The 16,531-nt window shown below is 40.4% G+C and overlaps 1 protein-coding gene across 1 annotated transcript in view; it reads right to left on the bottom strand.

Moving 5' to 3' along the window:
* stat4 (signal transducer and activator of transcription 4) overlaps positions 1-13,041 on the bottom strand; it is an 86,196-nt gene extending 73,155 nt beyond the window's left edge. Inside the window, exons 1-2 of the mRNA XM_060929033.1 lie at positions 12,680-13,041; positions 8,328-8,463 (exon numbers count right to left, since the gene is read on the bottom strand). Coding sequence (XP_060785016.1) covers positions 8,328-8,463; positions 12,680-12,807 — 264 coding nt within the window. The 5' untranslated portion in view covers positions 12,808-13,041. The remainder of the gene's footprint in view (positions 1-8,327; positions 8,464-12,679) is intronic.
* Between the last annotated feature and the right edge of the window lie 3,490 nt (positions 13,042-16,531).

Genomic DNA, 16,531 nt, shown 5'->3' with positions numbered 1-16,531 from the left:
CGGATATGCTCTGACTTTATAGTCTAACCCCCCTGTGCAATACTTCATAATGTGCAATATTTTATTTTACAATGTGACTCTCTTCATGCAATAATTTATAATGTGCAATACTTTATAAGGTGACTCTCTCTGTGCAATAATTTATAATGTGCAATACCTCACTCCATAATGTGAAACGCAACACATACACCTCAGGACTGTGCACCCTACACAAAACACATACACCTCAGGACTGTACACCTTACCTTACCTTGCAATACTTCATAATGTGCAATATTTTATTTTACAGTGTGACTCTCTTCATGCAATAATTTATAATGTGCAATACTTTATAATGTGACTCTCTCTGTGCAATAATTTATAATGTGCAATACCTCACTCCATAATGTGAAACACAACACATACACCTCAAGACTGTGCACCTTACCTTAACCCCCTTACAACCTTTTTTTTTTTCTCTACATGCTGTTTGCACTGTTATTGGAGTTGCTTTTAATCTCATTGTACATATGTATAGTGACAATAAAGGCATTCTATTCTACTCTATTCTCTGCAAGAGGACCCTGAATAGCAGGTTTCAGGCAGGAGATATGAAAAGTGGGGGCTATCCGGCTGTGAGGTGGGAGCTCTAGTCTGTAAGAAACTTCATTGATCCACCAAAGTACCTTGTATGGACCAATGTAGCGTGCCTGTAGTTTTTTGCATGTGTTGGGTTCCTTGAGGTTTCTTGTGGAGACCCATATTCTGTTGCCTGGAGAAAATTATGGGTGCTACTTCTATGTTTGTTGGCGTATTCCTTATACTTGGCGTTTACAGACTAAATGTGCTGGTGAACCTCCTCCCATACTGCTTGGCTTTGCAAGAACCATTCTTCAACTGCAAGCAGTTGCACCTGTGTGGGTGCATCATCCCATGGGATCAGGGGTGGTTGGTAGCTGGGTAGCAGAATGCTTGAATGAGTTCTGTGCATACTTGGTCCCCCTAGTTCCTCATGCAGAAAATCCTTAGAAAACACACAATCTCCTGGTTAGCTCATTCTACCTGGCTGTTGGACTGGGGGTGATATCCAGATGTGAGGCTCACTGAGACTCCCAATTGTTCCATGAAATAGGCCCATAACTGAGAGATGAACTGGGGACCATGATCACTGATTGTCCTCTGGGATGCCAAAGTACCTGAATACATACTGAACTAGTAATTCAGCTGTTTGAAATGCAGTGGGGATACCAGGTAGCGGAAGAAGTCTCAGAGCCCTAGAAAATCTGTCTACAGTTACCATGATGGTGGTGTTACCTTGAGATGGTGGTAGATCCGTAATGAAAATCAATGGCTAGGTGGGACCAGGGTCTTTGAGGTACAGGGAGGGGACAGAGCTTACCCACAGGAGGGGTTCATGGAACTTTAGCCTGGGCATACTCAGAACAGGAAGTGATGAACTGGTTGACCTCAGTTCGCATGTTCTCCCACCAGTACTTGAGCTTCAGCATTTGGAGAGTTTGTTGGCTGCTTGGATGACCCATGGCAGGGGACGCATATGCCCATGTGAGGAGTCTCCCTTGGAGGTGCTTCGGGACATAAAGGAGGCCCAGCAGACAGTTTACTGGGCTCTCCCGAGGTTGAGATTTCTCTCTTTTTTTCCTTGATCTAAGGCCCAAGTAATGGTCTGGACAAAACAGACCTAAATCTCACCCCATTCTCTCGACTGGGTGAGAGAATGGGGTGAGATTTAGGACTATGACTTGACAAGTTGAAGGTTCGAGACAGGGCATCAGCCTTGGTATTCTTGGAACCAGGACGAAAGGAAATCGTGAAATTGAAATGTGTGAAGAGTGCCCGGCTTGGCATAGGTTAAGTCTCTTGGCCTTCTTGAGATATTCTAGGCTCTTATGGTCAGATGTAATTTCAAAGGGATGTGTGGCTCCCTCCAGACAATGTCTCCACTCCTCAAGGGCGAGCTGGATGGCTAGTAATTCTCAATTCCCGACATCATAGTTTCTCTCTGCCGACGTGAGCTTTCTTGAGAAAAAAGCCACCGGGTGGAGTTTGGGTCTCTCACCGAAACGCTGAGACAAGATCCCTCCTACTCCAGTGTCAGAGGCATCTACCTCGACCGTGAATGGCTTGCTTGGGTCAGGGTGTTGCAGGATCGGGACTGAAGTGGAACTTGCATTTCTCGGCTTTCACATAGAGGTGATTAGCTAACAGGCGTTGGAGAACTGATCTGACATGTCCCAGATGGCTCTTCTCATCGGGAAAGTAGACAAAGATATCAATATATGCCATCACAAACTTGCCCAGCATGTCATAAATAAAACATTGGAATACACGTGGTGCTGAAGAAAGGCCATAAGGCATTACCCGGTACTCAAAATGGCTGGTGGTAATGCTGAAGGCAGTATTCCATTCATCGTCTTCCTTGATTCTGACCAGGTTGTAGGCACTGTGCAGGTCAAGTTTGGAGAAGAGCTTGGCAGTACGAAGTTGTTCTAAAGCTGAGGGGACCAGTGGAAGAGGATAGGGGTATTTGACAGAGATCTTTTTGAGTTCCCTAAAGTCTATGCAGGGTCGGAGACCTCCACCTTTTTTCTCCACAAAGAAGAACCCCACTGATGCTGGTGACTTTGATGGACATATGTACCCCTGCTTGAGGACCTCTTGAATGTACTCCAACATGGCAGTCTGTTCCTTCTGAGAAAGGGGATAAATACGACTGCATGGAGGTGATGTACCTGGCAGAAGATCTATGGCACAGTCGTATGGATGATGTGGTCGTAAGCCACAAGCTTTACCCTTGCTAAAGGCTTCCTTCAGGTCAGAATAACACTCAGGAACATTCTCCATCGAATATGGCTGTGTACTCTCTACCGAAGTAGAGGAGAGACAGAGTTGGGGACGTAGAAGATAGTTCTGAAAACATGTAAATGACCACTGGAGGATCTCCTTATTCTGCCACGAGATTAGTGGGTCATGAAGCTGTAACTAAGGATATCCCAAGATGATATTGTGGTTAACGGTGGTGGTCACAGAGAGAAATGAGTTCAGAATGAAGTGCACCCACTTGAATACGAACGGGAGCGGTGCGAGTAGTAATGAAACCATCCCCTATTGGTCCTCCATCAATGGTCCTGATGCTGAGTGGACTCTGCAGAGGGGTTGTGGGCAGACTGAACTTCTGGATGATTGAGCAGTTGATGAAATTCCCTTCCACCCCTGAGTCAACAAAGGCAGATAGCACGTGTATCGAAGATGCCAGTTTCAGCAATACAGGTATTTTAAAAGACTGAGTTGAATTTTCTTACAGGACTCACCAAATCGGGAGTGGTCTCAGCTTGGCTAGGACACTGGGTGATAAGATGATCTGAACTCCCACAATAGAAACAAAGACCCTCCCTCCTCCTCCTCTCTCGTTTGGAGTGTTTCAAATGGGTATGTGAAACCTCCATAGGTGTGAAGGCATCAGAACGCTGAACAGGTCTGGTGTCCTCCTTGAGAGAGGGTCAGTTGGAGAGTAGATGATCCAGTCAAATTGCTAGATCAATGAGGGAGTCCAAGGTAAGGTGTTCATCTCTACATGCCAGTTCGCTTAGAATTTTGGGGCAAAGACTTTGGCAAAACACTGCCTTTAAAGCCAGCTCATTCCATCCACCGGCTACCGCTAGAGTTCTGAAGTCCAGGGCATATTCTGCGACTTCCCTAGCACCTTGTGTGATGGTGAGTAAACTCTCGCCAACTTCAATCCCCTCAGGTTCGTGATCAAACACTCATTTGAATAATTCAAGGAAACATTCGTAGGATGTCGTGTGCTCTTCCCCATTCCTCCATACTGTGCTAGCCCACTGTAGCACTTTGCCAGTGAGAAACAAAAGAAAGTTAGCGATATCACTTTCTTCAGAGATGGCCTACAAGGAGCACTGAAGTAGAAATCCCTTACAATTGAGGGCATCCCTGGCATATTTCTCTGGAATGGGGAGCCGATAAGCAGGACTCAGAGAAGCTTCAGAGCACGTTAGTAGGGCCTGCGGCACCGCAGCTGCTAGCTGTGCCATCCTGGTGTAGAGGTCTGCAAGCATCTGTTGGTGTTCTCCTAAGAGGCATCCCTGAGCACTCAGAGCATTTTGCCTCACCTCCTCTGCTGCATCCATCAAAGTGAAGTATCTTATCAGGTTGGAGGCACTTACGAATGTGCATGCAGGGGAGAGCGGGGTAGCAAACAGGAAACGTAGCCAAATCACAGAACTAGAATTGTAGTCAAAAAGCAGGCAAGGGTCAGTCGATCAGCAAACAGGGCAATATAGAGAAGACAAGAGATGTAGAAGTAAAGAGATAGCAAGGGTCACAAAAACTAGAGGTACAGTAGACAGAGACAGAAAGGCTTGGTATGACTGGGTAAACTCAGAACCATACTTTGCAGTGAGAGTGAGAGAGGCTTAAGTACTGGCTGATTGTGCATGAATGAGAGACAGCTGTAATCAATAAGCCAGTGACAGGGGGCGCTGTGGTTCTTGGGCGTTGTAGTTCTGAGAAGCCATGTTTGTAGTTCGGTTAGAGCTGTTGCTCTCAATGCCTTTACTGACACTAAGATTAATTTTGTACTGTTTCCATCCCTGTTTTTGAGTGTTATATTTTTCATTTTTAATATAAATAAATGTTTTTTAAATATAAAAATATAAAACAAATGTAATATTAATGTTCTTATTAATAATAAATGTATTATTGTTTATAACAATTTTTTCTATTGCAAAACTATAAATCATGATGCATATTGCATATCACAGAAGTATTTTCAAGAACCATGAAAGAATGTTTGTCATAATGTCATATCATTTTGTTAATACTACTAAGAGTGGTCATGACATTACATTCAAGCTAATAAAGCTTCTTTAGATCTAGATGATTAAAGTACCTAGTGTTAGCTGTAACGCATTCAGGAACACAACTCAGTAATTATCTCATACTAAATTATTTATGTATGTATTTAAACACTTCAGCATCAGGCAGGAGAAACATCAGTAATTCTACGTCCAACTTCATTGCCAGTAATAAAGTCCTACAATGTGGAAATGTGCTACCAGTACCAGTTTATTCTTATTGTACGATATTTCTAGTCAGCAAGTTGTTTTTGGGAAAAGTGTTGTTCGCTCAGAGTATGTGGCTGCACTGGGTGCTTTCCGGAGTCCAACATGTTTCAGAACAGACTGTGATGAAGGTAGAGTGAAGGGGCGTTGGGGGCATGTCTTTAAAAAGACTGACAGAAGGTCATGTAAACACAGACAAGCACTCTGCCCTTGGACTGCACCAGGTTTTCTCAGCAACATAATACACTCATACTCATGCAAGTGCTTCAATGATTATTTTTAAATCAAATTCTAAATAGAACTTTCCAGGATTTTTTCCAAGTAAGAAAAAAGATCAACCAATGCACTTTTAAATGATATTATTTCCCAATATTATGTTGGATAAATAATGAGCACCTGAAACATCTTAGGTTTATGGATTACATTCATGATGTAATATTAAGTCACCAATATAAACCAGATAAGTGAGGACATTTTGGCTGGTAAGGGTTGTTTGAGGTTTAAGACTCAGTTTTAGGGTTCAGGTTAGAATGAGGTTAAGGTTAGGGTTCAGGTAAGGGGTGGAGTTAGGGTAAGGGGTGGGGTCAGGCATTTAGTTATGATGGTTAAGGTTAGGGTAAGGGGCTAGGGAATGCATGATGTCTACGAGTTCCCACAAACATAGAAGTACAAAAGTGTGTGTGTGTGTGTGTGTGTGTGTGTGTGTGTGTGTGTGTGTGTGTGTGTCTGTCTGTCTGTCTGTCTGTCTGTCTGTCTGGGAAATCCCATTAGATCTCACTGTAGCTACATTCTGTCAAAAATAGGCCTGAATAAAGATATAAATTATCATAAATATTTTTTGCTGAAATGACACAGAATTATCTTTATTTAGGTTGGGTTCCAATGTTACCTTGACATCAGCCTGCAAAGATCATTTTGAGCAAAGAGCCAGTTTAGCAAACTTGACAATCTTTGTGTGAGTTCCTCATAGTTTGATCAAGTTGTTGGATAGCTACATGTTGTAGCGGAATAGAAATAAGCCGAATCAATTTGGTTTGTAATCAGATACCGGCTGTCAAAGTGTCCACCAAAATGTCTGCCACATTTCTTCACCACAGATGGAAATAAAACTTTAAACTTTAAACCCCTTTTTCACCTGTATAACTGATTAAGCCATAACTGATTTTATTTTCATGTTTCACTGTTGCTTCTTCAGTTGAATCAGATTTTTGTTTTCCAGCACAAATTTGACTTTACCCAAACAGTTTATAGGCAAGAATAAGTCATTTCCAGAGAAATTTCAGACAAAAGAAGACATTTGTTTGAACCACTGATGAGTAACTTTTGTCTGAAACATCCTGTTTCTAGAGAAACATCATATGCTGTGCGTAACCTTTACTACATCTATAATTACTGAACATACTGCAGTTACGCCGTAGGATCTTATAGAGAAACATGACTGAGTAGCAGTCTGAATGCAGCTCATTTAAACCTTTACTAACATTACTAACATGTAATTTATATTATGGTCATTTGTCATATTGTCATAAATTAAAATTATGTTTTTTACGTCACTGATGTGCTATTAATGCTGATATTTGTAGTTTCTCAGCTTTCTAACTAATGATGTAAATAGAATTAGCAAAGATAGCTGAATAAACACAGCTTGAAGTAAAAGAATACAAGAGATAAAACATGATTGTGTTTACTCTCACTGGCATGAAACGAGTTTCAACTCGTACTGATAAAGGACTGAATTTCAGTTCTTTTGCAAGCAGAAGTGTGAAATTCAGACCCTGAAGAGGAGATAAGTGTTTTAGGTGTATTTTATGTCAACATTGGTGCTATTTCCTCAAGTCAACATAGTTTCAGATCATCAACTTGATGAAGCCTGATCATGTGATGCTTTAGGGAAATAAAATGGTTTGATGTCATGAGTACCAGTAGGCATGAACCATTCTTAAATTAAACACTTTATTACACTTTACACTGCTTGCATGTTATTGCATTTAAAATATATTAGTATGTTTTTTGCTGTACCTGACAAGTTGGGCAGTAGTTTGACTGGATAATAATACAGCTGGGTTTTTTTTAAAGAGTGTTAATGTGCTAATTACCGGTAACTAGCATGGCCAGGTAATTAATTCTGTTGCATTATATCTGGAAACCAAAAAGTGCTAGCTAGGAGGTAAGGATTGAGTTGAGTATGTATTGTCCTAATAATATAAGTCCCTGAAATGCTCTGTGTTTCACGCAAAGAACTTTGAAGGAGATCAGAACCATTGCTGTCCTCATCTCATCTCATTATCTCTAGCCGCTTTATCCTTCTACAGGGTCGCAGGCAAGTTGGAGCCTATCCCAGCTGACTACGGGCGAAAGGCGGGGTACACCCTGGACAAGTCGCCAGGTCATCACAGGGCTGACACATAGACACAGACAACCATTCACACTCACATTCACACCTACGGTCAATTTAGAGTCACCAGTTAACCTAACCTGCATGTCTTTGGACTGTGGGGGAAACCGGAGCACCCGGAGGAAACCCACGCGGACACGGGGAGAACATGCAAACTCCACACAGCAAGGCCCTCGCCAGCCACGGGGCTCGAACCCAGGACCTTCTTGCTGTGAGGCGACAGCGCTAACCACTACACCACCGTGCCGCCCCCATTGCTGTCCTCAAGGAGTTATTTTTTATGGATAAAGTTATGAAGGAAATGTCACAGATGAGTGCTCAGTCATCTTGTCCTTCAATCCATGAGCATGTTTGCTTTACAGGAGAGAGTACTGAAGTTCCTTCTTTAGTCTGTATTTTCTATCCTGGATTTTTTTTTTTTTGTCTTTTAAAGGAGAGGTCTAGAAGCTTTTGAAAAACACCATCCTGAATGCTTCTTCTCAAGAAAAATCTGGCAAACTCAGAGGTGTGAACTACACACAGGTGATTTTAATAACCTGAAAATCAGCTTAATTTAAGCAGCTGTGTAACCCGACTCAAGGAACTTTCCCTGTATTGGTACTGATAGAACTTTTTAACTTATATGCGATTCTGTGTTTTGGGGTTTTTTTTAACTCTCATGAAACTCTCATGATTAATCCTTTCTCAAGGATTCAGTGCTGCTGCTATCATTATCCCAGGAACAAAACTGCTGTTCAAATGACAGACTCGTATTGAATGAGGGATGAGGGCAGTAGGCACTATTTTGAAGTATAATAACAATTTTGCATGTTTAACATGTTTTGCCACTGTGCTCAGGTGCTCCAGGTCTCTCATACCTGTATGTGCTGGAATATTCTCTTCAGATTGTGCCTGTGCAGGAAGTTCGGCTCCTGGGTGCAGTGACTCTCCAGCTGGATCAAGAAATTGTTGAAGAGCACCATGGCCATGGCCTCATGATTCATCGCTGTTTCCCTAAAACAGAAATGTATAGAAACTTTATATATATATATATATATATATATATATATATATATATAACAGTTATTCCATGAAATTAATAAGCTGATAGCCGACGAGGCGTGTAGCACCGAGTTTAAGCCATGTACGACGAGACTGAGAGAAATAATTGTTGTATTCTATCCATATTCACTGGATTTTGAGAAACATTTTTATTTTTAGCAAATTCGATAAATAAAAACTTTATACAAAATGTCAGACAAAATAATTTCCGCTTAAAATGTAAACAAACTGGCGAAATGACAGTAGCAATTTGTGAAAAATGTGATAATTCTTGAAAAATAAAAAAAAGATACATTCTTACCATCAAATACTTTCATTCCATATTTGGCTGCTTTTTTTGTTTGTATTTTTGGGGGTTTTCTTTTCAAGTAGAGTTTTTATTGCATCCTCAGTTGGCTGAGCAACATGCTCTGCCATGTTGTTTTTCTCTACTCATGGAATACGAGCTGATAGCCTAGTAGTAGAGTCGCCAATCAGAGTGTGCAATTGCTCATATCCAGCGAATGTGGATAGAATTATATATATACACACACGTGTATGTACATCAGAATGCTAATACTAACATACTTCTGACCAATATTGGTCTGTATGAGTATAAATTAATGACTGTATGTCCATTTAATTGCTGCAACCTCCACCTCTTTCTTTTACTTGTGTGTGTGTTTTTAATAAAATTGCCACTGAGATCTTTGCAATAATCTAATATGTTAAAACATCTAAAAGGTGGCTGTCTTTCATTAATACCTTCCCAATTAATTACTACTAATTAATGTTTGCTACAGTTGTGGTCAGAAGTTTACATACAGTGACATGAATGTCATCTTGGATATGAATGTCATGGCAATATTAGGGCTTTCAGTAATTTTTTTTAAACTGTTCTTTTTCTGTGGCTGAATGATTGTACAGCATACATCTTTAATTTAAAAAAATTATAATTTGGTGCACAAGTTTTAATTTTCTTTGGGCTTTCTGAAATCGACAAAGGGTCAAAATTATACATACAAGGTCAAACATTTACATACACTCACTTGGATTATTAATTCAGAGGTGCTGAAACTTCCAAAATGTCTTTTATCTTGCCAAGGCCAAGGTCTCTTAACTTCCTGTTAGTGGTCATAATTGACTACAGCTGGTAGTTTCTCTGTGCCTTCATAAAAGGGGTTTGTTTACAGCACTCATTGGCTTGACCAACACACAATACAATGGGAAAGTCCAAGGAGCTCCGTGCAGATCGGAGAAAGAGGACTGCAGATATACACAACTCCGGAAAGTCTCTTGGGATCATCTCTAAACAACTGCAAATTCCAAGATCAGTTCAAACAATTGAATCCAAGTTATTGTGAGGTGTAGTCACTTTGCCAAGCCACTTTGCTTCAAGAAAACCCAAATTGTCACCCTCAGCTGAAAGGAAATTGGTTTAGATGGTCAGGAACAACCGAGGAACCACCATGGCACAGCCCTGCCATGAACTGGAAGCTGATGGGTCACTTTCTACAGTTCAGTGAGTTTTATATCACCATGGACTAAGAGGCTACTATCCAAGAAATAACCCCCTGCTCCAAAATTGACACTTTCAAGCTTAACTAAAGTTTGAAGCTGACCACAAAAGCCTTCGGGAGGATAGCTGCATACAGCTTGTCAGATGAGACAAAGATTGAGTTGTTTGGCCACAATGACCACCATGTAGAGAGGAACACTGTACCAGCTGGTGGTGGTGGTAGCAGCATCATGCTCTGGGGCTGTTTTGCTGCCAGTGGAACTGGTTCATCGCACAAAGTGGATGGAATAATGAAGAAGGAGGACTACCTCAGAATTCTTCAGCATAAACCATCAGAAACTTGAACACGACTTGGGACTTACAACAGGACAATGAACCCAAACACGCATCAAAGCTGGTTGTGGAGGATAAAGCAGTCCAACATTAAGCTCAAAACAAGTCCTGACTTCAACCCTTTGGAAAATATATGGACCGTGCTTATAAGTTGAGTCCACGCCAAGAACAAAAACAAATTTAATTGAACTCTACCAATTCTACCATGAAGAGTCATGAAATATCCAACCAGAATTCTGCCAGAAGCTTGTTCATGGTAAACAAAAATGTTTGGTCAAGGTGAATCTTGCAAAGAGACATTTTACCCAAATATTAGGTGTGTTGTATGTATATTTTTGACCCTGTGTATAATTTTGACCCTGTGTTGATTTCAGAAAACCCAAAGAAAATTCATTGCACAAAGTGGATGGAATAATGAAGAAGGAGGACTACCTCAGAATTCTTCAGGATAAACCATCAGAAGCTTGAACACAACTTGGGAGTTACAACAGAGTTGTGCACCAAATTTTAGTTGTTTTCTTTTTTAATTAAAGATGTATGCTGTACATTCTGCCACAGAAAAAAAAAACAGTTCAAAGAAATTACTGAAAGCCCAAATATAGCCATGACATTCATATCCAAGATGACATTCATGTCACTGTATGTAAACTTCTGACCAAAACTGTAGCTATTTTATCAATTACACCTGAAATGTTAGTTTTAGATATTTTAAGCATTAGCTCAACTTAAATTTATTTTGCATTTAAAATATTATATTAGTTTGATGAAAAACTCCAAAAAAGTGCAAAGGCCAAACCACTCTAAAAAAAAAAAAAAAAACAGGTTGAACTGAAACACTCATGAAAGAGTGTTGTTGCATCTTAAACCAGAATCTTCTTGAATTCTGGCTTCTGATTGGTCACATGGTGTGACTGTAATGGATGGCATGCTGTGGTATAAGAGGAATAAAACACTTCAAGGTGTGCTGTTATAGGAAAGTAATCAACTGCAGGGTGGTAACTGGAACTCTGCTTCATTACACCATGCCATCATTGATTATTTTCCTGTAACAGCATGACACAGTGCTAAAATAGAACAGCCAGTCATATAAGAATATGAAAAAGTCTTCTGATTTTGAGATTCATGTTTCAATCATTATGAGGATAGGTTGAACTGCCACATCCAACAGGTTTATTATTTCTCATATGGGTAACTTGGGTTTGCTCTAGTTTATAATTAACAGTGGGATTTGTTGAATAAATAGGCAAGATAGGATCAAGTTTGCTCTTTTGTTAGCAGTCTGGCTGCTATAACAGTTTTTCATGATAAAGATCATGCTGCTGTCACTTTTGCACTTTGTATTTCTGCACATGGATAATACTCTGATAATAAGACACTCGTACTTCTGGTCTGTTTTGGTTTGGGGGTTTTCTGCACATTTTCTGATCACTAAAATGAGCACCTTTTCATTTTTGTATGCATTCAACTGCTATGGTCAAGTTTTAGATATTTATTTATTTGTGTTTGTTCATTTATTTATTTGTTCATTCATTCTCTTCTTTAAATTAACATTCTTACAAGTCATGCAGATCTAAAACTTTAAATTTCACCAAATAGGTATCAATAAAAGTTTCCTTACCTTACCACCTCATATTATCTTATATTGTCTCATATTATCTTATCCAAACCTCTTCAATTTCAGTTCAGCTGTTTCTCATTACATTTAAAAACAAATAAATGGATGTAAACTGTTTTGTCTTGTATAGACACTAAAATGTGTTAGCTTATAGTTGTATATATTTCCAAATATTTTCAAAAATGCTCATTTTGGAATCTTAATGTTTAATCTGGAGATTTAACCTCCCAATCCGACATACCAGATTAAGCTAAGAATCGACATGAATCTGATCATCAAAAAAATAAAAAGTGCATGTACACACACACACACGTGTGTGTGTGTGTGTGTATGTATGTACGTATGTATGTGTAAACACACACACACACACACACACATACACACACACACACTTAACCAATCCGACACACCAGATTAAGCTAATCTGCATGAATCTGATCATTAAAAAAAATGTGAGCGCGCGCACACAAATTTTATTTAGGATCTATCAATATTCTTACAAATCGTGCACAAGTGAAACGTTCAATTTCACCAAAGAAGTATGAAAAATGTTCGCTTAATTAACATTATTACCTCATATCAATTTATTGTCTCATATTATCGTCCAAATCTCTTCAATTTCAGTTCAGTTGTGTTTCACATTATGTTTAAAATGTATATACATGTATATGTAATGTCTCTCTCCCTTTTATATATATATATAATTTTATTGAGGCTCCTACCAGTCCTGACTTTCGATCCAGCTCGCCAGCACCTGTCGCAGCTCCATGGGAAATTTATCGTCATAAAAATAATCCACCTGCTCCAAAAACTTCATGTCTAGCTGCTGGATTTGTTTCCATTGACTCATCCTGCTGCTGAGGATGAAGACCAAGAAGAAACAAACAAACAAAAAGAATGAAAGGGCAAATAGACTACAAGTTTATTCTAATAACTGGAGTTAATCAACTCCAGATGTGCAAAGTCTCCAATTTTACACTATCTGAAATTCAACTGAGATAAAGCAACAATTATATCCGATTTTAATCCCAGGGCTGGAGTACTCTACAGATCTCTTCAGAGCGCACTACAGAATAAAAACCTAGATTTCAAGCCCAGTCACAAAACTCTCTCACCACGCCGCCTTCCTTCCTTTCTTCCACTCCTCTTTCACGTCTGCACAGTGCAGGGTTGCCAAATCCACCTCTTTTAACACTATTCAGGAGTCAAAAACGGCTCCTGTGCTGAAGTCTCAGGGCCCGTTTACACGAGGACGCTGTCGGGTAAAAACGACTAAATATTTTATCGTCTACACGGGGACGGCGTTTCCGAGGCTGAAAAACGGAAAAAATTGAAAACGCCTTCCAAAGTGGATAAGTTAAAAACAGCCCCCGTTGCATATCCGTCTAAACTACCCAATACGCGAAACTCTGCTCGGATCTGCTCACGTCGGGTACGCGTTTACGTCATACATATGTCATATACTGTACATGCCAGCCCGGGAAGTAAGAAAGTAAGTAAAAAAGTAAGAGCATGTCTGATTACATCGATCCAACGGACCTTCAAGCTGCTCTGGCAGCTTTAATAAACGTCCAGGAGTCCTTCGAACATCTATACTGAATCTGCACATATACCGTTAATGAACAGAGGTGGGTATAGTATGCTCTTACTTTTTTACTTACTTTCTTACTTACCATAGCCAGAGTAGTCAAAGCTTTCGCGGCGCAGATGTGCAGATCAGACAAGACGGAAGACGTTGCGCATGCGTGCAGACATAGCGGAGGTCTTTCACAGCACCGCCTGGCATGCACATCTGTGACAGAGCGCAATGCGTCTGTCACTAAACAGCGGTTCCTCCCGCTGGTCATGTTTCAATGGTCAAGTGCAATGGACTAAACCACAGTTGCAAAGACATTCCAAATACAATCTGTGTTGTATGTTTGCTGTGGGTTTGGTAATGGGGGCTTTACAAGTATGTTTTGTTACGGGTACATTTGTTACAACTTTTAGATATGTAAACCTGAAATGTTTGGTACATGTGTTCATAGTAAAAGACGCGACACAGGTTTAAACAGCGCAAGCATTTATTAGTTTTCACTATAAACAATAGCGTGTAAAGATTCATTAAGTGCGCATGTTTAACATCTGAATCCTTTTCTGCTAGAGTTTATCTAACATCAGCCAGAAATGTTTGTAGCCATTTACCTGCTGTAGTCTTCCGGGTGCGGGACCAAACCAGAATGCAGGGCTGAAAGCGCTTTTCAAGGTTTCTTCCGCGATGCGCGGGAAAGCAGCTCATTAGAGCGGAGAGAAATGGTCTAAAAATCTTACGTAAGTGTTTGTTGTAATATTTAAGGTCTGCACATTGTTGTAGGAGTGTAATGCATGCAGTGAAAATGTTTAGAACTGTTAAAATCTGTCTAGATGTGTTGATTGATTTTAATTGTGTTAAGACTGTGCCATAGTCTTTTAAATATGCGCTGCACTTATTCGGGAGACGGCCTCGGCAGGGAGAGGACGCATGACTGAGCATCTTCCAGAACCAGCCACAGTGGAGACTTTCTGGGTACATTGTCACACTTGGTTCTTGTTTTTGCAGCAAAAGCCATTTCTGATGCATTTCTTTACAAGTGACCACAAACTGTCTAACTACTCTATAACTTAGTAATTATGTATCTATACCCTTCTGTGCCGCTTCTAAAGATTAACATAAATAATGATGTGTAAATAATCTAGGAAAAATTATTACGAACGAGAAAAATGTTTGGTTGGTTGGTTGGTTGGTGTTCCAATACAAGATACATTTTCAAAACATTCTCCAATTTAACATTTCTATCCATAAATCAGGTTGCCATATGTAATATAGAGTGCTGTTGAATTCTGGATTCTGATTGGTCAGGCAGTGTTGACCTAGTGCAGGCCTTTGTCAATGTACTCACTGTTTTTATGGTGACAGCTTAATCAAAGGTACTTCACAGCAGGCACTGGTTAAAAGCAGCGTCATTAATATGATGAAGTATTCTTTATGTTTTAAAATTTTTGGATGGAGACTCCAGTGTCAGCTGTTTATAAACAGTCAGAGGTAAAGCTCTAACTTTATGTTTTCAGATAATTTCAGAGCTGATAATGAAACTCACAAGCACCAAAATCAGTTAAGAAAAAAATTATATAAAATCCAGTCCAAAGAATGCAAAGGTGAATTAAAAGACTATAATTAATTGCAAACAAAATAACCATTTGAATGTTTGTATGTACAACCCTAATGATTTTATTATTCATTATTTTACATTTGAAGCAAAATAAGGAAAACAAAGAACTACAGCACCTACAGTAAGAGGGGGAACAAAAATGAAAACACACACACACACACACACACACACACACACACACACACACACCAGAATAATTGTTACATTACAGGCATTTAGCAGGCACTCTTATCCAGAGCAATGTGCAACAAGTGTAAAAGTCAGGTACAAGAAGTGCTGAACTTCTAGATAAGAAAGTTCTAGTACCAGCTGAACAAGTGACAGAATAACATCACCTAGTGTAATATTCTGTTGAAGTAACAATCCACAAACAGCCAAGGAAACAAACCAACCATACAAATGAGCTGACAAAGTACAACTAAATAGAGAAAAATAAAACTCCAACAGCTAACCTCTAGTCATCATGACCAGGCTAGACAGTACACAGCCTGAGTTGGTCAAGACCAATACGTGGTAACACAGTGGGTAGGGAAGCAGGGGAGAGGTGTAGCCTGAAGAGGCAAGTCTTCAGTCTGTGGATGAAGGTGGTCAGGGAATCAGCAGTTCTAACTTTGATGGAAAGGCCATTCCACCAAAGGGGAGCCAGGACAAATAGCAGCCTTGAGCGGGCTGGGCAGGAGCAGAGAGGAGGAGGAGCCAGGTGACCAGTAATGGTGGAGCGTAGGGATCTGGATGGCATGTAGGGTCGAATCAGTCTCTGGAGATATGCTGGACCTAACCCCTTGACTGTGGCACAGTGGTGTGTCACTGTCGCCTCACAGCAAGAAGGTTCTTGGTTCGAGCCCAGTGGCCGACGGGGGCCTTTCTGTGTGGAGTTTGCATGTTCTCCCCATGTCTGCGTGGGTTTCCTGTGGGTGCTCCAGTTTCCCCCACAGTGCAAAGACATCTGGATTAGGTTAATTGGCGGCTCTAAATTATCCATAGGTGTGAATGTGTGTGTGAATGGTTGAGAGGAGAAAAGCGCTATAATAATCAATGGGAATAATAAGGCAACAGGAAACCACTACTGTAATGTTTCCTAGAGACTTTGATGGCTGAAGCGTTCAGAGCAGCCATGTCACTGTAGTGATATGCCCTTGACTGCCTGGAAAGCTCGCACCAACATCTTAAATTTGATGATTGCCTGCAACAGGTAGCCAGTGAAGGGCAGCAATCAGTGGGAGGAACAAGGTGGGTTGTAGACCACGCTGGCTACAGCATTATGGATGAACTGCAGGGGTCTGATGGCAGATGCTGGAAGGCTGGCAAGGAGAGAGTTGCAGTAGTCTAAGTGGGAGAGGATCAGCGCTTGGACCAAGAGCTGAGTAAAGTAGGTGTTGAGGGGTG

The sequence above is a fragment of the Neoarius graeffei genome, chromosome 9 (genome assembly GCF_027579695.1).
Source record: "Neoarius graeffei isolate fNeoGra1 chromosome 9, fNeoGra1.pri, whole genome shotgun sequence".
Lineage (NCBI taxonomy): Eukaryota > Metazoa > Chordata > Actinopteri > Siluriformes > Ariidae > Neoarius > Neoarius graeffei.
Note: the sequence above shows the minus strand (reverse complement) of the source record. Positions and strands in the feature narration are given on the sequence as shown.